Here is a 26,599-nt window from a genome sequence, read left to right on the forward strand (position 1 = left end):
CATCTCACTAGAAAGTAAATGATTCAAAACTGGTTCAGGTGCATCTTTAGATGCACTTTACATTTTTAGTTTTAAATGGAGTCAAGAGTGATTAGAACTCATATCAATATATTTTTTTGCTGCCCTTTTTGGAAAGTGAGGAGAAATCCTCTCAAAGTGGTGACTGGGATAGTTTTCCCCACTGCAAAATGCTTTAATTCCAAATTCCAGTAAAAAACATCACTTTACTTTCCGTGTTGGTGATATTTGTCACAGAAAATATAGATAGGGTGAATCTATCCCAGCAGAGACACAGACAGTAATGACATGGGTTCTTGTGTTTCTCCTTTCCATCAATAACTAAAAAAAATAGGTTTGAATAGATGCACACTTTAAAGTGAACCTGAATTCAGACTATGGACAGTATTTACAGTTACATAGTAAGTCTGGCTGAAAAAAGACAAAAGTCCATCTAGTTCAACCATGAAAAAAAAGTTATAATCCTATACCCACATTTTATCCGGAGGAAGGGAAAAAAAACCCCAGCAAAACATTATCTAATATGCTCCTGCAGGGGAAAAAATCCTTTCCTGATCCCCCGAGAGGCAATCGGATATTCCCTGGATCAACTTTACCTATAAATGTTAATATCCAGTTATATTCTGTGTATCTAAGAAACAATCCAGGCCTTTTTTTAAAGCAATCTACTGAGCTGGCCAGAACCAGTTCTTGACAGAATCTATTTTACAGTTTCACAGCTCTTACTGTGAAGAAAACGTTTCTGTATTTGGAGATAAAATCTCTTTTCCTCCAGACGAAAAGAGTGCCCCCTTGTCCTCTGTGATGACCTCAGGGTAAATAACTCTACATCAAGTTCACTATATGAACCACTGATATATTTACACATGTTGATCATATCCCCCCTTAATCTCCTCTTCTCAAGAGAGAATAAATTCAATTCCTTTAATCTTTCCTCATAGCTGAGCTCCTCCATGCCTCGTATCAGTTTGGTTGCTTTTCTCTGCACTTTCTCCAATTCCCCAATGTTCTTTTTGTGAATTGGTGCCCAAAACTGAACTGCATATTCCAGATGAGGTCTTACTAATGATTTGTACAGGGGTAAAATGATATCTCTCTCTCTCTCTAGAGTCTATACCTCTTTTAATACAAGAGAGGATTTTGCTCGCTTTAGAAAATGCAGCTTGGCATTGCATGCCATTATTAAGCTTGTGATCTACCAGAACTCCCAGATCCTTCTCCACCATTGATTCCCTCAGTTGTACCCCCCCAGTATGTATGATGCATGCATATTCTTAGCCCCTAAGTGCATAACCTTACATTTATCAACATTAAACCTCATTTGCCACATAATTGCCCACTTAAGCAGTGCATTGAGGTCAGCTTGTAAGTTGGAGACATCCTGTAAGGAGGTTATTCCACTGCAAAATGTGGTGTCATCTGCAAAGACTAAAACTGTATTTGTAATACCAGACCCTATATCGTTTATAAATATATTAAAAAATAAGGGTCACAACACTGAACCTTGGGGTACACCACTGACACTGCAAAGCGAAACAAAAAGCGCACCTACCTTGGGCATTACCTCAGTAACCAAAATTTTATTGAATACAAAATGATACTCACAGACAGCGAAGTAAATCAAGCATGTAAGTCCTCAAAGGAACTTGAAAGTTAGGAAGCCTGCGCGAGTCCCACCATAGGTGTAGACACTCAGAGTACAGCTGACGCGTTTCGAAGGGCATCCCTTCTTCATCAGAGCTTGCAGTACTGGTCGGGCTTCCCCACCCTTGTTTGGAGCTGCACAACCCTATATGCACTGGTGGTCGAATCTTCCAGTTCTGGTTCCATCTATTCGCCATCCATCTGGGTCTCAGAGCGCAGGAGAGTTCGCTTCTGGTTTTAGTACACTACTGACAACCCTAGTCCATTCAGAGTATAAATCATTAACCACTACTCTCTGAATATGATCTTTTTACCAGTTTTCCATCCATTTACATACAGATTTTCCAAGCCCGTAGACTTTACCTTACACATTAGCCCTGTGTGGGGAACTGTGTCAAACGCTTTTTGCAAAGTATACCACGTCCACTGCCACCCCTCTGTCCAAGGTTTGTCTCACCTCTTCATAAAAAGAAGTTAGATTTGTTGGACAACTTCTGTCTTTCATGAATCCATGTTGTCTGTCGCTTAAATGTTTATTTCAAGCAAGAACTCATCTATGTGGTCTTTTATTAAACTCTCCTGTATCTTCCCAACTATAGAAGGTAAACTAACAGGTCTTGGTAAATATTTTAATACCTTTTTAAATATAGGCACCACATTGGCCTTACGGCAGTCCAGTGGTACAATGCCAGTTATTAAAGAGTCCCTAAAAATGAGAAACAATGGCTTTGAAATGACAGAGCTCAATTCTATAAGGACTCGTGAGTTTATGGCATCCAGTCCAGGTGCTTTATTCACATTTATTCTGTCCAAATATTTCTGGATCATATCATATGTGAGCCAATGTGGATCATCTGGGGCTGTGTCAATACCACGTCCATTATGGACAAGAGCTCCCCCATGGTCCTTTGTATACACAGAGCTGAAGAAGGTATTTAATAAATTTGCCTACTCTTTGTCCCCAGTCACCCACTCTAGATTATTTTGTAAAGGGCTTACATGCTCAGACCTGACCTTTTTACTATTAATATATTTGAAGAATTTTTGGGGATTTGTCCTGCTCTCTTTTGCTATCTGTCGTTCGTTTTAAATTTTTGCAGCCTTGATTTCCTTTTCACATATTCTGTTATATTCTTTATAAAGTTGAAATGATGACAGCGTTCCTTCATTTTTATATTTTATAAAACCTCTTTTCTTATTATTTATAGCTTTTTTAAATTTGACAGTAAGTCACATAGGCTTTATTTTTAGCCTTTTAAACTTGTTGCCCATGGAAATATATTTTGCAGTGTGTTCACATAAAGTCTTTTTGAAGAACTCCCATTTCTGTATTGTGTTCATCGATGCCAATATTCCCTTCCAGTCTAAGTCTTGGAGAGCAGCTTTTAACCTTGAAAAATTAGTTCTCTTAAAGTTGAGTGTTTTTATTTTTCCCATATGTGCTTGTTTTTTAAAGGTAACAATAAATTAAATTATGTTATGGTCACTGCTACCCAGATGTTCTTTTATATGGACACTAGTAATAAGCTCTGCATGGTTTGAGATTACCAGGTCCAGCAGAACATCATTTCTAGAGATGAACTGTACCATAAAATTGTCCTGTAATAGGTTTATACATTTTTTCCCTTTAACTTTTCCTGCAGTGCCATTACTCTAGTCAATTTCCAGGTAGGTAAAATCCCCCATTATTGTCACTTCCCAGTCCTCACAGCCCTTTCGATCTGTGCAAGGAGCAGAGTTTCCACCTCCTCAATAACATTGGGTAGCCTATAGCAAACTCAAACGATTACCTTCATAGTACAGTTCCACCCATAATGCTTCAACCTCATCACACTCTCCATCAAATAGGTCCTTTTTCACTTCTCACATAGAGAACGACAACACCACCTTTTCTTTTTACCCTGTCTCTCCGAAAGAGAACATAGCCAATAATATTAATGGCCAAGTCATGTGAAGAATGAAGCCAAGTTTCAGCAATACCCATTAAATCATAGTTCTCTTCATACACCAAAGCTTCCAACTCACCTATTTTACTTGGCAGACTTCTGGCATTGGTAAACAAGCACTTTAATGCATTGACACCTTTTTCACACGTATTTTGCATATTTTTTATTTTCCCACAAATGGTAACAATTTCAATGGTTGTTTGTAACATGGGAACCTTCTTATCACCTGCCATAGCCCTCCCCCCATCTTTCCCCATTCCACCCACCAATAAGGATTGACCCCTGTCTGATCTGTCTGCTCCATTATAATTTAATTCTCCCTTCCCCTTGATCCTAGTTAAAATACTCCTCCAGCCATCTCATAAACCTCTCTTCCAGCACAGCAGACCCCCTTCCATTTAGGTGCAAACCATCTCTAGTATAGTTGCACCCCAATGAAATGTCAGCCCAGTGCTCTAGAAACCCAAATCTGTCCCTCTTACACCAGGTCTTTAGCTATGCACTCAGTTCTCTAATCTCCCCCAGTCTTTCCTGTGTTGCGCATCGCACAGGTAATATTTCACAGCATGTCATCTTGGAGGTCCTTCCCTTCAATTTGCAGCCTAGTTCATTAAATTTGATTTTTAAGGAGCCTCCACCTTCCATGTATTCTGTCATTGGTTCCAACATGGACCAAGACAGCTTGGTCATGCCCAGCTCCCCCTCAGTCCTTTTGATTATAGAATCCACTATTACTACCAACTGTCTAGGCCTTCCTGCCCTACCCTCACCACCCCTCCCAAATGGTCTGCTCTCCCGGCTGTTAGGAATAGCAGTGATATTCAGGGCTGCCACACCTGAGTTTGCCTTCTCCACACATTCTTACTAGCAATAAACATGCTTTACAATAAGCCGTTACTGACCTCTGTAGCTGCAAGCCCTGTACATCCTCATCTTTAAAGTTCACAGAAGAAGTGCTGAAGTTGTTCTGTCAGCATCTCAGCTCACCCTATTCCTTTTCCCACAGCACCTGTTGGGAAAAGGACTTCAGTATTTCTGCTGGGAAATTTCAGAATGAATTGCTCCACAATGCCAGCTTCTTCAGAGGCCAGTGAGGGCTTGTTTCATAGCTAGTTTTGTGCTTGTTAGGTATATGTAAATATTTTGCTGCTAGCTTGGCCAGAGGTTTACTAAGACTGTGCTAGGAGAGATCAGTGTGCTGTCTACTTGTCTTGATTTGTTCTATGTGTCATTATCACATGAGGTTATTTCCTTTGGTTTTATAGATATTATTATGGCAAAAAGGTGGAGAATGGAAAAGCCTTCATTCGTTATGGGTTACTTAGAAATGGAGAGAAGAACATGATGGCAAAATCAATAGACGTTTTGCAGGTATATTAAAACATAACTGCTATAGACTATGGGTGTCAAACTCAATTTCATTGTGGGCTGCCTCAGCATTAACGTTAACCTCAAAGGGCCAGTTGTAACTGTAAGACTAGATGTCTGGAGCAACCCCCCCCCTTACATCAGATGTTAAAGCCCTCCACCATCAGAAGTCAGGAGTCCTTTGCTCTCCTTCCCTTGTGCTGCTGCCCGGAAGGAGCTGGGAGTGGAGCTGGGAAGCAGAAATTGCAGGGCCTGGAGGAAGACCAAAGAAGGGCAGAAGTTGACTGCTCAAGTCGGCTGAATGCATAGACCAGGGGAGGTGGAGATGAGAGGGTGATACGGCTGCAGAGAGGTGCAGGATCTGTAGTAGGAGTTCTGTCCTCCTCGCTGCTGCTGATTGCTGAGACGGGGAAAAAAGACGAGCCTCTCTGCAGCTGCACAGAGAGATGCAGAATCTGGAGGAGAAGTTCTGTACTTCTTTTTGCTTCCAACTGCTGAGACAAGATGGGGGAGGAGACGAGGGGGTGCTGCAGCTGCAGGAGAGGTACGAGGGCCACATGAAATGGCCTGGCAGGCCAGATTCGGCCCATGAGCCTTGTGTTTGACACATGTGCTAAAGACCCTATAGTCCAGCAATACAGTGGTTAATGAGCTGGAAATATATAAAATGTTATAATATGTGATAGTGCACTTTAGGCTGGATATTGTAAAATGTGATAATTTTTACCATATACTGTACTGTGTGGCAAGAAAATCCACATAAATAATATACAAATAATATGTGTCCAATAAAGGATAAAACATATATGAAACAGTCCTTATAAGGTATATAGAACAGTCCCCTTATTCTGTGGTGAATAATAGAAAATCTTCATTTCAATACAACCACCAATGTGAGAAGTGCACCACCGTGTTATCAAATTGGAGGCTTACCAGATCCTTTGACCCCTTAATTATAGGGGATCAATACACTCCTGATATATATATATAAATATATTATTCCGTCCAGATCAGATCACATGCACCATCCGAGGCTCCTCAAGCCATCCCGGAGTTGTGGGGTCAGCATATGCTCATATAAAATAAAGAGGTACCTCTCATAGTGCAGTAGGTTAAAAAACTAATTTATTAGATGAACGAAAATGCATTTACAAGCATAGTAAATTATAAGGCAACCACAGACCATCCATCTGCAGAAACAACTGTAAATGGCGATTCTTATGCGATGACGTCTTAAAGGAGGCTCCCTGATCTGAGACATATGAGTCTGAACGTAATTATATATATCAGGCGTGTATTGACCCCCTATAATTAAGGGGTCAAAGGATCTGGTAAGCCTCCAATTTGATATCACGGTGGTGCAATTCTCACGTTGGTGGTTATATTGGAATGAAGATTTTCTAATATTCACCACAGAATAAAGAGACTCTTCTATATACCTGATAAGGACTGTTTCATATATGTTTATTTAAAATATTTATTTCTGGCAATGGTTCACTATTGAGCAATTTTCTGTTTTATCCTTTATTGGACACATATTATTTGTATCTAATTTATGTGAAATTTCACTTAGCGCAACACTAGCTATTTATTTAATTTGTGATGTAGAGGGGATATCCTCTTGGTGTGTTTGCTGCTTTGTACACAATTAGGTTTGGATATTTGCACGGTTTAACCATTAAATATAATTGGCAAGAAAATCCCACTGTCTATTTTACAGAGTGGGATTCTCATATTTCTCAAATGATATAGCAATTGTAATAGCACGAATAAGCACTTTTGCTTCTATTTAATCTAGTGATAATTATGTGATTTCTGACACCACATAAAAGTGCCTAATTCTAATAGTTTACACTCACAGATGACCAATGGGGAGGCTGTATTTCAATTTAACAGTGAGCGCTCAGTGGAGGAGCTGCAGTACTTCTCATTGGAAGAGCTGGAAGGGGCTCACCTGTATATAACAGCAACAGTGGAGGAAGAAGAAGGTAATTGACTGTTTAATAATGTAGTTTGTATGAGTAGAGTGGGAACACCAATAACTGTCCATGGCTCGTTAGATGGATTTTCCTTTACTTAGATTACAGAGTAACAATTTTCCCAATAGGATAACTGCTTAGCATTTTAAATTCTTTCTCAAGTTCCTAATTTTGATGCTTCTACCCCCCCCTTTTCAAATTTTACTGGTTCCTATGGATGATCTGTACACACAGGCAATCTGATGTATGCAGAGTAAAATCTTTGCTGGAATCACACAACAGCTGTTTTGTTTTATTTAACAAACTTTTTATTAATTTCTGCAAAAGTCACCAAAACAACACCTGGAAGCTTAGCAAACACAGGTGTAGCTATCCAGAACAAAAGAAAATTACAAAACTATACAACTATAAATATATACAAAAATATATAGCATCAGGCCCCGCTATAAACGCGATACAAATTAGGATAAGCAAAGATGCTCTACCCCGGTCGTAACCCAGTCACATCAAAATAATAAGATTAGGTGGTGAAGGTAGCCTCCAGCCATTTGGCCCATATTCTGTCAAACTTTTGAGGGCAACCTCTATTTGTGCAGGTGGTTTTGTAACGTGGCAATTGGGAGTTCACCAGCTGTTTCCAGTATCCAAGTGTGGGCACCGTGGGTTTCTTCCAATGGAGTGTAAGTGCCTTCCTGGCATAAAGGATCAGTAGTCCTAATAGTATCCATGTTTGTGGACATGACGCCAAGACGGCAGATTCTTGGAGAAGGGGGTGATGGAGATCTGCACAAGTGTATTGCTGAATCTCTGGGCATGTCCAGAAGATGTGGGAAAAATCACCACCAATTCAATCACAGCGCCAGCATGTTGCAGGAACATTGGGGTCCAGGCGGTGTAATCTGTGTGGCGTGAAGTAAGCCCTATTGAGGATCTTGAACTGTAAGGGCTGGTCTCTAAGTGAGACTAATTGTTTGAAGGGAGCATCCCACATGTCCATCCAGTCCTCATCATCCATATCCTAGATATCTAATAACCACTTTTGTCTAAGGCTAAGTAAGTCAGGTAGTGCCACTGTTACAAGATGTGAGTAAATCATGGAAGCAGGTTTTTTAAGGGGATCAGAGCGAAGAAGGTCCTCCAGATTTGAACATTCCAGTTGAATAGGCATATGGGAAAATTGGCTGCAAAGGCAAGTGCAAGCTGCATATGTCTATACAGGTAATGTAAAGGGACATTATAGGCCAATCACAGGGAGGTAAAGAACATCATTGTCTGATTATCCACTATACGAGTGATAGACGTGATGTTGTGCTTTGCCCAGATTTGTGGATCAGGTAAAACATAAAAGTGGTGTAAAGAAGGGTTATTCCAGAAGGGTGTATGAGGGGAGAACTTTGAAGGGTATCGGGGTTTCTAATAGAAGCCACAGGTTCCGAGCCTTAATTGTCGTTACCATAGAGGGGGTGAGAGGGTACGGAGCCGTAAGGACACGAAAAAGTATGCATTGTAGGGAACCCAAAACCACAGCCCCCAGCATAGTGGTAGCATTAGCAGTATTAGATGGAGCCACCAGTGACCTGTAACTAGTTGCTTGGCTAAATAGTATTTATGACAGTATGGCAGTGCCAACTCCCCATGTAAAGATGGGCGCATTAAAGTAGTCAGCTCTTAATGTGGAGTTTGTGGGAACGGGTAGCAATAACCCCTAGTTAATAAAAGGTAGTAAATAATTGTAGTGGGAGATCGCTCGGAGCCTGTGCCAGGGCACCATCATCAATAGGGAACAGTATCGATTTATGCCAGTTGACCCGAAGATCTCCCTGTAGTGAGGGACCAGCATCATGCAGAAATAGTAACATGTCATCAGCATATAGGGCCACCCATTCCTGAACCCACCCCACCCACAGCCCCCAAACTCCGGGAGACACCAGAAAAGCCTCTGTGATAGGCTCAATCACCAAGGTGAAGAGGGTCGGGGAAAGAAGGCAGCCCTGCCTGGTACCACAGAACAACCGAAAGGGAGCTGAGAGTCTATCACCTAGCCTGATTGAAGCAGTAGGGTGAGAATACAAGATCTGTAACCAGTTAATGAAACGAGTAGGCATCCCCATTCTACAAAACAATTTCCATAAGTATGGCCACTCCACCGTATCAAACGCCTTCGCAATATCTAACGAGGCTACCACCCTGGACCCAGTATGGAGATGTTGTACGTGAATATTTGTGAGTCTGCAGATATTAATGTCCATGAATCTATGGGGCATAAAGCCTGTCTGATCTGAGTCTATTAGGGAGCTAGTAACCTTGCTGAGTTATAGATCTTGTTTTGCCACAAAGTCTCCTGGTGCGTTGTAGACTGCAAAAGACTTAGCCTTGTCCTCCATGTCTCGTTGCAGAGCTCAGAGACCTCAGAGACTTGCTCCTTACATATGGCAGCTATGAAAGAGATATATTGTCCTCTGGCATATGCTTTAAATGGATCCCAAACCAGACATGGGGGGGTAGGCGATCCCTCATTGGTCTGCCAATAGGCGTGAATGGCAGTAGCAAACTCAGCTGTGGCCTTAGGGTGTGTTATCCATTGCGGTCCCAATCTCCACAAGGAGGCATTATGTGTCTCCCAAGAGCATTTAGCCATGTTGCCGCAGCTTCTGCAGAATCAAAAAAATTAGTTGTTGTCCCATCAATCTCCCGCAGGTTGCTCGGGAAGAGGAGACTGTATTTAACTCCTTTATTCTGCTGTCTCTTGCGGACTTCAGTGAATGTGCATCTCCGTTGCTGTACTTCAGGCAAATAATCTGTGAAAATCAGGAGTTTCACATTATCGTGCTGGATGTCAGGCTTGGTTCTGAGAGCCGCCAGGATCATGTCATGGTTCCTATAGTTAAGGAGCTGGAAATAGACGTGGTGGTGCTCCACGAATGGGAGGGGTAGGAGGCACTTGGTGCAGCCACTCCACCACAAATGCAGGAAGGAGGTTTTGTAGGCCTAAGGTAGTGTTGAGCAAGGCCTCTATAAACTCGTCAGGACGTGCTCCTCTCACCCTTTCTGGGAAGCCAAGAATTTTGAAATTGTTGCGGCGGAGGTAGTTTTCAGTATCACCTTCTCTTGCAGGGCTTTAACTTGCCTTTGTAGGGAGCGAAGTTCTGTGGAGTCTGAGCACACTTCATCCTCCATCTGTGAGAGTCTAGCTTTGGGGGTTAGAGGTAGTTTGAGTGCTTGCTGAAATGGTGAGTTTCGGAGACCTCGTGGGCAAGATGGTCACCGCAGTAGTGGTACAGGGAATAGTGACCGACGTGTGGGTGGCGTGAGGCTTGGTGGGCGACATAGGAGTCAGACGTAGACCAGAGATGCACCGTAGGTAAGTGCTGGGTCCTCAAATAGAAAAAATGGCAGCAGGCACTGTCAGGATGAATGCAGAATGATTGTCAGTACGGAGCTCTGGAACTGTTGCGTCTTCCTCGGCTCACATCCCGGCCATGCCCCCCCAAGAAAAATTAATCTTAACAGCTGCATAAAGTTGAATTCAGCAGCACGTAGGGGATTCTGTTTAGGATTAGTGTACCTATCAGTGTACTGATAGTAAGGTCACCTCCTTCAGGGATTCTTTTTCATCATAGATGAATCCAGCTCCCTTTTTGTCAATGGGACAGATTGAGTCTCCTGTCATTTAAAGAATTATAATTTTTCTAAGTTATTTTAAGATATGCTGTGTGAACAAACATACAGTATGATTTTCTAAAATTTCAATGCAAAAGTGAAAATACACTTTAAAGTGCATATAAATCCTAATAATGAACTTCTCTTATCTGGTTTATTTTGATGTGTTGAATATGTCATTGAAAGGAGTTGTTATATCTGTTCGATAAATGCAAATAAATACCCGCTGATCCTGAAATCCGGTGAACTTGAAACTTCTGTGCTGCATTGTTAGCAGTTAGCTTTGTTATTAGCTCTACTATATTCTCGCTATGGATTACATACTTCCTCTCTATGTAATGGAAATAAGAAAAGGGGGAGTCGTTCTGTAGTCCTAACAAATTTACTGTACTTGGGTGACATTGCTGCTTCTAGATAGATATACAGTACAATGAGTAAGTGTTGTCACCCTAGGACAAGAAGCATGTTATTGGCAGGGTAACCAGGTTAGAAAAAAGTAAAGGCCTGAAAAATGAAAACGAATGCAACCACTACATCTAAGCTACAATATACAGTATTCTTCTTTGGTTTAGAAACATGTTAAGCTTGTTTTTGCAAAAAAGACTTTTACATTTACTAGTTACAGGTTTGTGCATTTTTGCAAGCTAGTAAAATCAATGCTTATGACAGTTATAGCTTTAGCTTTAGTATTTCTTGCTGTAAACATTGCTAAGCATATATTATCCTAATATTTAATGCCTCCACCAGGTGCCCAGTCTGAAGAAAGTGAGAACTCCAATGTAAAATATATTTTAATACCATACAAGCTGACACTTATAGCAACACCTCTGTTTGTAAAACCGACACTGCCCTATCATATAAAGGTGAGTTTTACAAAAACCGTATAAATTGGAGGCACATTTTGCATTCTTATTTATTTTTTATTTTTTTTTAATTATATATGCTTTTTATTATAATAATGGAATATTGTATTGCACTATTAATCAGGGGTAAATATGTATAACTATTATTAGAAAGGAATGGCACAGCACTGTTTTCACATATATAGATGTATATTGGTGTTAGAATGACACGGAGTGATTCCAACAACAACTGTAGTTATGTACAGGGCACAGGAGTAAAAAGAATCCAAGCAATACTGCTGCTTTGTTCTTACTGCAGCTACAATAGCCAGAAATAGGAGATTTGTCCATCCATCCTACTTAGCGTGGATGAGTGAATGAATGGAAGCATAAAAATATAGCCAGTTTAAGTCCTCGTGCACACTGGACTTTTTGATAACGCTGGTAATATTAGCTGTGTAAAATCACGTTGAAAACGTGAGTTTTTCAGCTTTTTTCAATGTTTTTGCATTAGCGTTTAGTGGCGTTTTGCTGCATTTATCTGCGTTTGCGTTTTTTGCATTTTTTTAACCCAAGAAATATTTTTTATGGTAAAAAAAAGTCCAAAAACGCCAGTTTGCAGAATCTTACCATATTTTGACGCATTTTTCAGCGTTGTTCAGCGCTAGAGCATTTTTACAGCTAAAAATACTCCTCTAGAAACCCACTAGTCCTGGGTTTTTTTCCAGCCAAAAAACGTTGCTTACAGTCTACAGGTGAAACTTGAAAAATTAGAACATTGTGCAATAGTTCATTTATTTCAGTAATGCAACTTAAAAGGTGAAACTAATATATGAACTAGACTCATTACATGCAAAGCAAGATAGTTCAAACCGTGATTTGTCATAATTGTGATGATTATGGCTTACAGCTCATGAAAACCCCAAATCCACAGTCTCAGAAAATTAGAATATTGTGAAAAGGTGCAATATTCTAGGCTCAAAGTGTCCCACTCTAATCAGCTAATTAAGCCATAACACCTGCAAAGGGTTCCTGAGCCTTTAAATGGTCTCTCAGTCTGGTTCAGTGGGAATCACAATCATGGGAAAGACTGCTGACCTGACAGTTGTGCAGAAAGCCATCACTGACACCCTCCATAAGGAGGGAAAGCCTCAAAAGGTAATTGCAAAAGAAGTTGGATGTTCCCAAAGTGCTGTATCAAAGCACACTAATAGAAAGTTATGTGGAAGGGAAAAGTGGAAGAAAAAGGTGCACAAGCAGCAGCGATGATGGAGAGGATTGTCAGGAAAAGGCCATTCAAAAGTGTTGGGGACATTCACAAGGAGTGGACTGAGGCTGGAGTCAGTGTATCAAGAGCCACCACACACAGACGGATCCTGGACATGGGCTTCAACTGTCGTATTCCTCTTGTCAAGCCGCTCCTGAACAACAAACCACATCAGAAGCGTCTTACCTGGGCTAAAGAAAAACAGACCTGGTCTGTTGCTCAGTGGTCCAAAGTCCTCTTTTCTGATGAGAGCAACTTTTGCATCTCATTTGGAAACCAAGGACCCAGAATATGGAGGAAGAATGGAGAGGCACACATTGCAAGATGCTTGAAGTCCAGTGTGAAGTTTCCACAGTCTGTGTTGATTTGGGGAGCCATGTCATCTGCTGGTGTTGGTCTACTGTGCTTCATTAAGTCCAGGGTCAACGCAGACATCCACCAGGAGATTTTGGAGCACTTCATGCTTCCTTTCGCAGATGAGCTTTATGGGGATGCTGACTTCATTTTCAAGCAGGACTTGGCACCTGCCCACACTGCCAAAAGCACCAAAACCTGGTTCAATGACGTGGAATTACTGTGCTTGATTGACCAGAAAACTCACCTGACCTGAACCCCATAGAGAATCTATGAGGCATTGCCAAGAGAAAGATGAGAGACATGAGACGGAACAATACAGAAGAGCTGAAGGCCGCTATTGAAGCATCCTGGTCTTCCATAACACCTCAGCAGTGCCACAGGCTGATAGCTTCCATGCCACGCCGCATTGAGGCAGTAAATGCTGCAAAAGGGGTCCAAACCAAGTACTGAGTAAATATGCATGCTTATACTTTTCAGAGGTTCGATATTGTTCTATGTACAATCCTTGTTTTATTGATTGCATGTAATATTCTAATTTTCTGAGATTGTGGATTTGGGGTTTTCATGAGCTGTAAGCCATAATCATTGCAATTATGACAAATCACGGCTCGAACTATCTTGCTTTACATGTAATGAGTCTATCTCATATATTAGTTTCACCTTTTAAGTTGCATTACTGAAATTAATTAACTTTTGCACAATATTCTAATTTTTCGAGTTTCACCTGTATGTGTGCATGGACGCATAGGATAACATGCTGGGGGGTTTACTGGCTGTAGAGAAAAAACGTCAAAAGCCAAAAACAGCAGCTGTAAAAACATTAAGTGTGCATGAGGACTCAGTGCTGAAAGTATTTGGTATGATCCAAATAGCATACATAAGAGGGTTAAGCTGTTCTCCTAATTAGTGCACTCTTTAGTCTGAGATCAGAAGGCCATCAAAGCCAATTTGTTCTGTTTGAAAAGCCACCTCTTCCTCAAAGACTGTGCAGGAAAAGGGCAGTGTGGACATCTGTTGGGTCTGGAAGAGTAAGCACTGTGCATAAATATGTAGCTTTTTTTGTGTCACTGTACAAGCCCTATAGTGTTCTTTCTGAACTAAATTATGATACAGATGTTGCAAGCATAGTAATGTGTGAGAACGCAGACCCTTCTTGGCATAGAATGGAGGTCCCTGAGAAAGAAATTGAGTTGCCACAAGTACATTTTGTACCTGATGTTACCAACCAGGCAGGTGCTGTGAATGAGATTCCCTTAAAAGAAGCAGTTATCTTGTTGGTGATTGTTGTAAGGACTTGTTCACGCGGGCACTCATCCCATAGAATGCAAAGAGCCATTTGTTTGCTTTTCTGTCCTAGCAATGAGCAAAGTCTCTATGTCTGGGTCTGTGCACACATGCCTGGAAACGTGGCTGTGAGGGTGAATCCGTAACGCTAATGTGTGTCAATTCACTTATATGAAGAGATTTAAGGGGCATTTATTGAATATTGTTGATACAGCTGGTTAGAGTGCAATGTCAATGGTGTTGTTCACCTTGGCACCAATGATTTCTCCCAGAATTTTGTGTTTTCTGTACAGAAGGCTTTTCAGGATTTGGCCAGGTGCTTAGCATGGTAGACTGTGTATCCTTCCATGTTCAGAGGTTTCATCTGTCTATGCACAAAAAGGAAATGTCTTTTTATTGCAGAATTCTATGTGTGGTTGAAAGAATGGTACAAAGCTGAAGATTTGAGTTATGTTAGTCATGATGTTAGCAGGTGGTCTGCATCCCTCACATACTGTAAGAGTACTGAGCTTCTTAGGATGAAACTCTGGAGTTTAGTTAGGACATGCATGTAAACCGAGAAATGGGGACAGAGATAGGTAGCAGTGTTTGTCATATCTTGTGTCCTAATGTCCTAGTTTAGGAAACAAGCTTTGTGAGCTGACAGCTCCTATGTCTAGGAATAATTTGGACATTGTAGCAATTACAGAGACATGGTTCAAGGATTTAAAGGACAGGGGAAAATTATATCAGCGCAAAGAGTGATATTAAAGCTTCTGTTTGTTCTGTTTAATTAAAATAACAAACATGTTATACTTACATGCTCTGTGTAATGGTTTTGCACAGAGCAGCCTTGATTCTCCTCTTCTTGGGTCCCCCACCAGCTCTCCTAGCTCCTCCCCTCTGCCCAGGTAAAGCCGCTTTTCGCGCGAGCTTGCTCCAGAGCCTCTTTATCTGCGTCTGTTGACACAGACAGTGGGACTTGCCCTGCACCCGGTTCCTCGTTACTGGATTTGATTCACTGCTATCAATATGTCCAGTGAAGAGGGACAGAGTCGGGAGAGCCACAGCTTTCATGCACAGTGCTGGATAAACATTGGGCTCAGGTAAGTATTGGGGGAGATGAGGGATGAGTCTGTGACACAGAAGGGTTTTTACATTAATGCATAGAATGTAGTAAGATAAAAAATCCTTAAGGCTTTAGAACCACTTTAAGAAAGAAGGGAGGTGGACTTGTCATGTATATCAAGAATAACATAAAATTAACATTAATTCAGGAAACATATGAACTACAGGCATACCTCAGTTTACGAACGCCTCGGTTAACGTAATTTTCGGTTTACGAATGAAAATCCATTGAAAATAATGGCTCGGTTTATAAATTTTTTTTTAGCAATACGAACTGATTAATTGGTTTTCAATGCATTTACAAATTTTTTTTAATCATGTCCCTGTACAGTACTATGCCTTTAAAGTGCGCTTTATAAAGAGTTTTCAACAGATAAAAGACTTTATTTTTAATTTTTTTCTGACCTCCGGAACAGCTTAATTGGTTATCAATGCTTTCCTATGGGAAACTGCGTTTTGGTTTACAAATTTTTTGCAATACGAAAAGTCCCGTGGAACAAATTAAGTTCGTAAACCAAGGTACGCCTGTACTTGGAAATGCTCTGGGTCTGCCTACAAACTAGAGAGGAATCCTTCATTAGGAGAATCTGAAGGTAATGCTGGCCATACACTGTATGAATTTTGCCCAGTTGCCGAGGAACCAGACAAAATTTGCTAAATAGATGTCCCTTTTGGTTCCCTCCCGTGTAACTTCCTTTGATGAAGGAATTGAAGAAGTGAAGACAATTGTTGGCTAAAAAGGGGCTGCATTCAGTCAGATGCAGCTGCTGTTCAGGTATTTTGAAAGGTGACTGGGCAAGCTGTAAAAATACTTTAAGCACAGCTGGAAATTCATACATCTGCAGAGTATTGTGTGGATGAATGAACCTGTTAGGTTTTTTTTCAGTTCAGCCTGCAGGCTCAAAAAGAAAAACTAGAAGTATATGACAAGCTTACAATAAGTAGTTGAGATACCTGTGAGATAACAGAAATGAGAACGAAGGGGAGGACTTTTTTTGCTATGGGTGACTTTCACATGCCAGACTGGGGTCTTCAAACTGTGCTTAAAACAGGAGCAGAGTTATATTTTATGCACTGCTGCAATCAGAGGAGGTCATATTCTAAGAATAGGATAAAGAAAACTTCAGTGCAATGACCCCCAAAAACTTTGTGAAATATCTAAACTGTGAAAAATCAAAAAATTACATAATCTACATATTCTAAAAAATCCCAAACAATGTCCCTATTCTTAGGGCTTAAATGTGTATAACTAATGTTAATACGGCTGCTCACACCACTTGTGTTCCCACAAATAAAGCATAAACAATGTAAATAAATTGGTGCCCTGCAGTACAAGTGTTACTAGTGATAAATCATAAAATCATACACTGTATGCTACTAAAAAACAGCATTTAAATCCCAAATATAAAAAAAAATATGATTAAATAAACATGTGTATATAATATGCGCCTATAGCAAACAATATATTTTCTCTAGTCATCTTCCAGGACAGCACACTTGAGAGATGACTAGCTCCACCTGACAGGAAACACAGTCAACAACAGAGTTTAAATTCCTCGCCCTTTCCTCCACTCCTCAATCCTTGATTGTGTTTCCCTGGCAGCTAAACGTTTATTGTTGCGAGTGAAGGCTTGGGGCCGGATAGTCGCCCCTGGTGATTAAGCAGTTGAGCCTGGGAGGGGAGACTGCGTACTAGGGATACTCACCCACTCCAGGGGTCCCAGAGCGTAGGAGTCTCCAGGCACAAGGGAGGTATGCCTGGTGTTCCGGGAACAAGGCGCCCTTCTCTCATTTCCTGGCAGCTGAGAGGTGGGCCAGAGGAGGACTAGGCTGCGAGGCTGTTACTTGTGGGTGCTGGAGGAACGCTGGTCAGAATACCGTGGCGCGCCTGGAGGCAGGCAGGTGCCACAGTGGAGCTTCGGCTGCTGCAAGGGCCAGAGTATAGGCGCAGGACCAGAAGTGAGAGTGAGGCTGCGGTCCAAGCCTCGCTCTCAGCCAAGGGCGGGCTGACAACTCATGGGGCCCCCGGGCAATAGGGGATCATGGGGCCCCTGTGTCCTTGCCCACAGTCAAAGCACACCCAAAAAACCCTTTTATAAATGTACCAGCAGCATATCATGGGGCCCCCTACTGACCCTGGGCCCTCGGGCAGTGCCCGAGTGCTCTAATGGTCAGTTCGCCCCTGCTCTCAGCAGACTTCCGGTTAAGGCAGGACATCCACTGTACAGATGGTGGCGAAGTCGGCGTTCCCCTCTTATGAGGCTGGTGAAGAGTCTCCAGGGATCATCCCTGGGAGTGTGGACACAGGAGCCTGGAGAAGATGTCGCAGTCCCAAGGGGCCCTGCTGAGATGCAAAGCGAGGCAGTGGCTGCAGCCAGTGAGAAGACCATGGGCAGTGAGTCTGACTCGGCTGATGGGGGAGAGGAGGGGGGAAGAGACCTTACCCACTCCCTTACAGGTGTACTTAGTGGGAAGGAGTACAGTGTTAACCGGGGCCCCTGTTTGTCTCTCCTCAAAGCCCTGTAGAACTGGCCAGGTGAGCGCCCACAAGACACCTTAAGCAAAACCCCCCCCCGCCGCTCCTAACAGTGTGGTTATTGTAAAGATAAAGTCCTGCAAGACCATGCCAGACCCTTTTACTACAAATGTATCCACAAGTTGTCAGTGAAAGAAACCTCAGCAGTTATGAAGTTATTTTTGTCGGTGCAAACGGAAATGTTAGCCATCTTACAATCCTTAAAGACAGCCCTGACATCCAGGGAGGTGGATGCCCGGTCCTCTAGGGAAGGGTCTTCTTTCCAGGAGGAAACTTGGATGGGGAAGCAGTGGGGGGGGGGGGGGTTGGGGTCCCTGATCCTCTCAGATCACAGAGGAGTAAGACCTGCCTAGAGAGGCAGAGGCTTCTGACCAAAGCTCCCTGGAAGAGGGGGAAGATTTGGAAGGTGCTAGTCAGGCTAACGAGGAATCTAGACCAGGTAGACACCTTTTTGCTGTGGAAGATATGGAAGGGCTCCTAACGGCGATCTATGCCTTGGAGGAGATCCCAGAACCACCAATGCAGGTCTCAGCCCAGGACAAGATGTATAGGGGGTTGGTGAGACTGCAGGCCAGGGTGATATCTATGCACCATACTCTCAAAGATATTGTCTTAAGAGAGTAGTAGGATCCTGAGAGAAAAGTTTTAAAATGTAAAACCTGGAAGAGGCGGTACCCCTTTGGGGAAGAAGAGAAAGAGAAATTCCTCAAAACTCCCAAGCTAGATGCTGTGTTATCGCAAGTATCTAAAAAGTCTGACATGTCCCTTGAGGACTCAGGTAACATCAGAGATCAGATGGACCTTAGGTCCGAGATGCTGTTGCATAGAAACTGGGATGCCAATGCCGCTACTATGGCCACAGCCCTGGCATCCATCTGCATCAATAGAAATACTGATGCTGCTTGGATGCATAGAGTAATTGACCATGTCTCTCAGGGTGCCAAGAAAAAAGGGGAAACCCTGTCAGAAGAGGTGTTGGATTCCCTGGAGGTAGTTGGTAAGGCAGTAGCCTACCTAGTAGACGCTGCTGTAGAGATGGTCAGAACATCGGCTAAGACTGCAGCACTTCTCAACTCAGCCTGGAGGGCAGTGTGGGTTAAAACCTGGGAGGGCGATCAGATGTCAAGAGCCTGTCTCTGCAGTTTGCTCTGTGACGGTTCCTTTCTGTCCGGCCCAGGGCTGGACGAGGTTTTATCGAGGTCCACCGATGAGGGGAAAGGGGAAAAAGTTCCCTGTCAAGGCCAAAAAGGATAAGGGGAAGAAGTTTTTTTGTGCCCCCCTTAATCAGCACCAACAAAGATTTAGGAAGGACTCCCCCCAAGAAATGGGGCAACAAAGGGAGTCAGAAAGGAAGCTTCCTTTTTTCTGTCTCCAAACCCGCCAGTAAGGATACCAAATGACATAGATCTCAGGGTGGGTGGAAGGGTACCCAGATTCCGTCAGCAATGGGGGATGATTACGGAGAACCTGTACATCCTGCAGTTGATAGAGGAGGGGTACCAATTGGAATTCTCTATATTCCCCCCTCATATCTTTGTGCTGACTTATCCCCCCAAAGACAGGACAAAGGCAGAGGGTCTCTTGGGAGGGCTCAAGAATTTAGCAGATTATAAGGTTGAACAGTTTCCAGCGGTACAAGAAGTTCCATATGGAGAGTATCTACAGTGTACGGAAACATCTACTCAAAGGAGTCTTTATGGCCACTGTGGATCTTAGGGACACCTACTTTCACATTCCTATCACCCCAGAATACCAAGTCGCCTTACGTTTTTCCATCCTTACAGAACAGGGGGTCAGTCATTGGTAGTTCCGAGCCCTCCCTTTTGGGCTAGCGGCCAGTCCAAGAATATTCATCAAGGTCTTTTCCCGAGGTAGTATACTATTTACACGTTCAGGGAATTTTCCTCATCCCTTACCTAGACAATCTGAGGATCTATGGAGTCTCATGGCACCAAGTCCTGAGAGACCTGGAAAAGGTGATCCTCACCTTGGAAACTTTGGGGTGGATTGTCAATCAAGAGAAGTCCTCATTGACTCCCTCCTACACCAAGGTGTTACTGGGGTATGTAGTGGACTCCAGAGTCCAGAAACTCTTTACCCCAAGAGAAGACCAAAAAGGTAGTGAGGACAGTCTCTGCATTGTTAGCGGTTTCAGATTGTTCCCGGAGGCACATCATGACAGTTTTAGGTCTCATGACAGCTTGCATTTGGGCCATGGAGTGGGCACTGTTACATTCCATGGAGCTTCAATTCTTCCTTCTATTCTCTTTTTTTTGGAACACGAAAGTGGATCTGCTGGACAAGAGGGTTTCCCTCCCAGAGAGTGTAAAGACCTTGCTGGGATGGTGGCTCAGGCCCCAGAATCTGGGGGAAGGGAGACCATGGGCGCATTGGGACCCAGTTCGGGTAATCACAGGAGTGGGGGGGGGGGGGCTCATCTAGAGGACCAACAAGCCCATGGCCTTTGGAACCTCTCCTAAGAGGACCTCTTCCAATTGCAAAAAACTGTTGGCAGTGGGTCAGACCTTGAAGGATCGGAGGAAAAGAAGCCCAAATTCTGTCAGACAATATGTCAACAGTGGCATACCTGAATCATCAGGAGGGCACCATATTCTGGAATCTGCTGGACCTAGCTCAAGAGATTCTAGGATGGGCAGAGAGCAGAGTCCATTCGGTGTTGGCAGTCCACATAAAGGGGTCGGTCAACACAAAAGTATATTTTCTCAGCCGACAGTTGGTTCACCAGGGAGAATGGGAACTCAATCCTGAGGTCTTTTTTCAGATAAGTCAGGTTTTTGGCAGCCCGAAGGTGGACCTTTTTGCCTACAGGAAAAAGAGGAAGGTGAGACAGTATTTTTCCCTGGCTCGGAAGCAGGGTTTCGAAGGCATGGATGTGTTTGCACAGGATTGGGATTTCAAGCTGGCATACGCATTTCCCCCTCTGGCAGTTTTCCCATGGATACTTCAGAAGCTGGGCCAATCAGGCTGGTGAATGATCTTGCTGGCCCCGTGGTGGCCAAGAAGAGTCTGGTTTGCCACCTTAAAGAGGTGGGCCATGGCTCCCCCGCAGCGTCTCCCAGTCATGAGGGATCTTCTCTTACAGGGGCCAACTCTGCACCCCAATCCGGTGTTTTTTCTGTTTACAGCTTGGCTCTTGAAAGGGAGATCCTTTGAAAAAAGGGGTGTTCTGAGAGAGTGATAGACAGTCTTCTCCTCAGTAGGAAACCGGTCAATAGAAAATTCATACTTTTTGGATCAGAGGCTCACTTCCAAACCCTTCCTAGGTAAGAGGATTCTGGGGGCAAGGGAGAGGGTAACCCCAGTTAAGTTACATAATTTTCTGGCTTGGGATCTGACCTTAGTGTTAGACGCTTTAACCAAGCCCCCGTTTGAGCCAGTGGCACAGATTTCTGTTAAGATTTTATCTTTTAAGTTAGCCTTCTTTTAGCCATCACAACGGCAAGGAGGATAGGCGACCTTCAGAGCCTGCCTGTCAAGGAACCCTTCCTGGTGGTACTAGAGGACAGGGTAGTACTTAGACAGGATCCTCTTTATTTGCCCAAAGTGGGCTCGTGGTTTCATAGGACACAGGAGATTGTCCTATAGTCTTTCTGTCAATACCCTAGGAATGAGAGGGAAAAGAGTTTTCATTTTTTAGATGTCAGGCGGTGTTTACTGAATTCAGGAAGTTGGGTCACCTTCTGATTTTGTTTAATGGCCCAAGGAAGGGACAGCAAGCATCTAAGCAAACAATAGCTAGATGGATCAGACAAGACATCTCCTTGGCGTATGAGCAATCAGTGGTTTCAGTTCCCTTTCACCTGAGGGTTCACTCTACTAGAGTACTGGCTACCTCTTGGGCAAAGAGAGCTGGAGCGTTGATTGAGCAGATTTGCCAAGCAGCCACATGGACAAGCCAGGACACCTTCATGAGACACTACAGTCGAGTTGTTGTCACCACAAGACCTGGCATTCAGCAGGAAAGTATGACAGGGAGTGGTCCCACCCTAAGGTAGGCCTGAGTTCCTTGCTTATTGTCTCCAGTGTGCCATCCTGGAAGATGACCAGAAAAAAGTACCAGTTACACTTACTGGTAACGGTATTTCTGGGAAATCTTCCAGGACAGCTTACCTACTTCCTATCTGTATCTGGTGTTGGTTATTTCAAGACAGATTACCTTTGTGCACCAGGGTTCAGGAATACTCTTATATAACTGAGGAGTGGAAGGAAAGGGTGGGGAATGTAAACTCTGTTGTTGATTGTGTTTCCTGTCAGGTGGAGCTAGTCATCTCTCAGGTGTGCGGTCCTGGAAGATTTCCCAGGAATACTGTTACCCGTAAGTGTAACTAGTACTTTTCAAAAATCAACACCATTCACTGTGAAAATACATAAAAAGTCCCAAGTGTCCATGTATTCTTGTAGATATCCTTGTTATACAATAATCCAACCGTATCATCTGTTACTTTTCTACTCTGTGTTAACAATTCTCCATTTTATATTGTCACCACGTGCAGATATCCCTTCATCAGCAATAGTATGCTCTCACATTTTTAATAGCCCTCACAAGTAGGTCATAATGCTAGTGCCCCTTGTAGTGAGGTCCCCTATACCACAGCAAAGACTTCTTTCAATCCACTGGTACTCCTCAATCCATCTCCATCCTTTGAAATCCTTGGATGGATATTGCTAATACACTCAAAATAAAGAAGGAAATATAGTGTTCGCTGAATAAAAACTACTATTTAATAATTAAAAATTGAATACACTCAACTTTTTAGGTGCACAAATCTAGTACGCACAGTACACAGGCACATATTGTTAAAATTAACCAGCAAAATGACCAACCATACACTTCCGGTTTGTGCTGCGTGACGTCACTGGCTCCTCCCAACATGTTGCATCATTTAATCATGTGACCTCATCAGAGGGTCCCCCGATGAAGTCACATGATTAAATTATGTAAAGCGTTGGGAGGAGCCGGTGACATCATACCACACAAACTGGAAGTGTATGGTGTAGCAATTGTGCATACAGAGATGGACACGATCATCTATATTGTTAAGAATCTTCCATTTTGTATCATTTTCTCTCCTAAATCAGATTCCTCCGACATCCCCCCTCCCTCTCTGTTGTGTGACATTTTGTCTGTTTGTTGCAGAGATCAGAGGCAGCAAACTCATTGGGAGGGCATCATGGCTATAAAACCCCCAACTAAGCTGGGGCCTAGATGTCTGTTAACTTCTCAATCTGGGATATCGTAAAGCCATAAACCAAGTCCTTCACTGAGCTCAAAGGCATTCCAGGTAGTCATAAAAACAGACTTACATTTAAAAACTCACTTTTCCATATAATTTTATATCTTCAAATAGGACATAATTACATAAACAGGGAGCACATATTCGGATGGCTCACTTTAAGACAAGTCGCCTGGTATATTAAACCCCCTAGCTGGCATATACAGGAGAGCAGAAAATTATATCTCCTTAACCATTCAAGCAGGTATCTCATATTTCATATGTAGATGTTCAGCAGAAGATTCTGCGTATTAATCTACTCGTGGATAGAATGTTATATGTACCTAGGAAAAGTTATTGGCCATAGTATAATTTGTGAAGGCTTTGGCCATAGCCTGAGCTCCCCGCCTACACAACCCCCTCCCCAAATGAGGCGATTGGTTCTCTGCTTCAGGGAGACACCCTGTGGAGTTCCTAGAAAAAGCTAAGCTGAGTTGAGGAAAGTTGAAGATTCTCCCTTTTTAACATCGAAACTAATGTTGGGAGATAAGGCATCCTTTTGGCTCATGAAACCTGATCTGCTTAAACCAGGATGTTTGGCAAGTACTTTAACCCTCTAAACGTCTTTCTGTTATCTCTTTGCTGTACTATTGTTTTCTGTATATTTATATATATATTGGCTACATCTTTTTCTGGAAATATTTTTATTGCACCCTTTTGACCTTTTAGTAAAAAATCTTACTTTCTGAAAGTGTTGAACTGTTTCTAAAGCTCTTTAATGCAAACTAAGAATCCCTGCCTCTGAAAAGCGCTACTGTGTGTGTGTTTTAAACTTTGGTATATCTCGGCCTGCGGTGACAGTGGTATACTGACGATTATTCAAACATCATAGTGTTATTGCTGATATTGCTGAGTTTCCTCTTTCTCTGTACAAAAAGGAGGTGGTGGCAGTGTGAAGAGTTAATTGCGTAATTAACCTGACCCAGTAACAATAGCTCCCAGGCTGCCGGCACACAGGTTGTGGTCCATTAGCTGGAAAATCTTTGTGCAGGGTGCAGCTGGGCGTGGCATTGTTGCGCACGTGACAGCGTGGTTTTAGATTGGCTAGTCCTTCGGTCACGAGTTTGGTGAGAAGGGCTGGGGTCTGACGCCAAGATCGTCACATATGGTAGTGAAGAAGAGGTACAAAGTGTGCCATTTTAGGTAGGTAGGCAGGTGGGCAATGGTGGGCAAGAGGTAGGCAATGGGGGAAGAGGTCCAGACGAAGCTTGGTTAGGAGACTTGATACAAGCACAGACTCTACAGGCTTTCACAAAGTCCTTGACATCCTTGCGAAGCTCCGGCCACCAGTAGAGACAAGAGAGAAATGTTAGGGTCCTGTGGATGCCCAGATGGCCAGGGAGCTTGGAGTCATGAGCCTAACGTAACAGCTTCATCCTAGAATTTGCTGGCACAAAAGTTTTCCCTGGTGGGAGTCCTGAACCAAGCTGAGAGTAAGAACTCGGGTAGGAGGAATTATAAACTGTGGTTGCCCAGAGGTCTCAGAATCCTGTGATTCAAAGCGCATCTGCCCTGGAGGTTGGCCTTCCCCGGTTTGAAGATGACAAAATCAAAATGTATTAAGAACAGCAACCAGCGAGCCTGGGATTCAAGTGGCGGACAGAATTGAGGTACTGCAAATGTTTGTGATCCGTGTATGTAGTGAGCCGATGAGGTTAACCCTTCAGAAGGTACTACTATTATTCCAGGGCTAATTCTACAGCTAGAAGTTTCTACAGCTTCCTATGGAGTAATTTCTCTCTGCTGGAGAGAACTTGTTTAAGAAAAAGGCACACGGACGTTTAGCCCCACTAAGTGATTGGAAAAGAATGGCCCCAACTCCTACAGAGGAGGCATCCTCTTTGATGGAGAAGGGCTTGGAGACATCAGGCCTCAAGACAGCTGGACCAGAGAGGAAAGCCTGCTTTAAGGCATGGAAGGCCTCCACTGTGTCGGGTGGCCAGTTCTTAGGATCAGCATCCTTCTGGGTAAGGGCTGTGATGGGTGCAACTAGAACAGAATAGTTGCAAATGAATTGCCGTTAGTAGTTCATAAAACCCAGAAAGCTCTGAATAGCTTTCCGTCCGACAGACCAGGGCCAATTGGAGATAGTGCCAACCTTTTCAGGGTCCATGGAGAGGCCATCTCTGGAGACAATGTAGCCCAGAAAAGGTACTTGGGATTGTTCAAAGAGGCATTTCTCGGCTTTAGCATAAAGCATATTTGTAGGCAGTCCCTTCACATGCAGTTAACAGTGCCAGCAATAACCTCGCTGGCTGTGAGGAGAAGTGGGACAGTAATTGTATCATACTTACTTGCAGAAATTATGTGTTTTATGCAAATAGTTGTTTGTGGTTCTTGCTGTTCTCTGGTAACCTGTAGAGGATTAGCTGTCCTCTGTATTTCTCTCCAGTAGCCATTTTGGGGAAGCCTTGTGCTCTGATTGGGCACAAACTTTCTTGAGATTTGAGTGGCCATTTTGTTATGGCTCTCCTATATAAACAGAGCCTAGCCACCATTTGGGGGAGCTCTTGTGTGTGTGTTTAAAGAAAGTGACAGATACCCAGCCTTGCTAGGGCAAGTTAGGCTTTACATAGAGAGAGTGTTCGAGTCTCAGGGACAGAACATTGATCCTCTGGAGTCCTGCCTATCATCACTGTTGCTGCATTTGAGAAGAAAGACTATCAGTATATCTCCCTGCTCTACCAAGACTGCTGCATTTGTGTCATCTGCTTATGGACACCAACATCTGGCAAGTAAACATGTGCTGTATACAACACATCTGTGCTTGTAGCGAGGATAACACAGTCTATTTGCCTTTAGTAAATCAAACCCATTGCCCTTTATTCTTCTCTCCCTCTACTGAGATACTGATGTTATGCTGCACCATTCTCCTCCGGCCAGCGGGGGGAGGTAAAGCCAAGCAAGCCCATAGACTTCTATGCAGGGCGCTGAGAATTCTGGGAGTTGTAGCTTGAGATATCAGCCATATAATGGGATGAATAGACTCTTTACACTACATATTCCAATAGGCACTATGCAGTAGGCGGAGTGGAGAAATGTTTTTTATTAAACTGCCTGGGAAAATTCTTCCTCTTGGCACCTCTGAAAGAGAGCACCTCTGTCTGGATATTTGCCTGCCAGCAGGAGACCATACCAGTTGAGAATCGAGCCTTAGACTGGGAGTGAGGATACCTGGAGGCAATGCAGCACCATCCACATCAAAACTTCTGCAATGTTGCTGCAGGGAGACTGGAATGTTCATTCACCCTCTGGTTCCCACCCTGGTCACTGGAGGCTTTCAGAAAAAGATCAAGG

General features: G+C 43.1%; 1 protein-coding gene and 1 pseudogene across 1 annotated transcript in view; both read left to right on the plus strand.

Annotated features, from left to right (window-relative positions):
- The window catches only part of C5 (complement C5), a 98,557-nt gene that overhangs the window by 19,043 nt on the left and 52,915 nt on the right, over positions 1 to 26,599 (plus strand). The window contains exons 8-10 of the mRNA XM_089685259.1: positions 4,874 to 4,979; positions 6,838 to 6,964; positions 11,363 to 11,478. Coding sequence (XP_089541385.1) covers positions 4,874 to 4,979; positions 6,838 to 6,964; positions 11,363 to 11,478 — 349 coding nt within the window. The remainder of the gene's footprint in view (positions 1 to 4,873; positions 4,980 to 6,837; positions 6,965 to 11,362; positions 11,479 to 26,599) is intronic.
- LOC149456317 (uncharacterized) lies at positions 17,822 to 19,395 on the plus strand (annotated as a pseudogene).

Source organism: Staurois parvus, unplaced genomic scaffold (genome assembly GCF_062004578.1).
Source record: "Staurois parvus isolate SC_StPar_1 unplaced genomic scaffold, SC_StPar_1.0 ptg000365l, whole genome shotgun sequence".
In the NCBI taxonomy this organism is placed as follows: Eukaryota; Metazoa; Chordata; class Amphibia; order Anura; family Ranidae; genus Staurois; species Staurois parvus.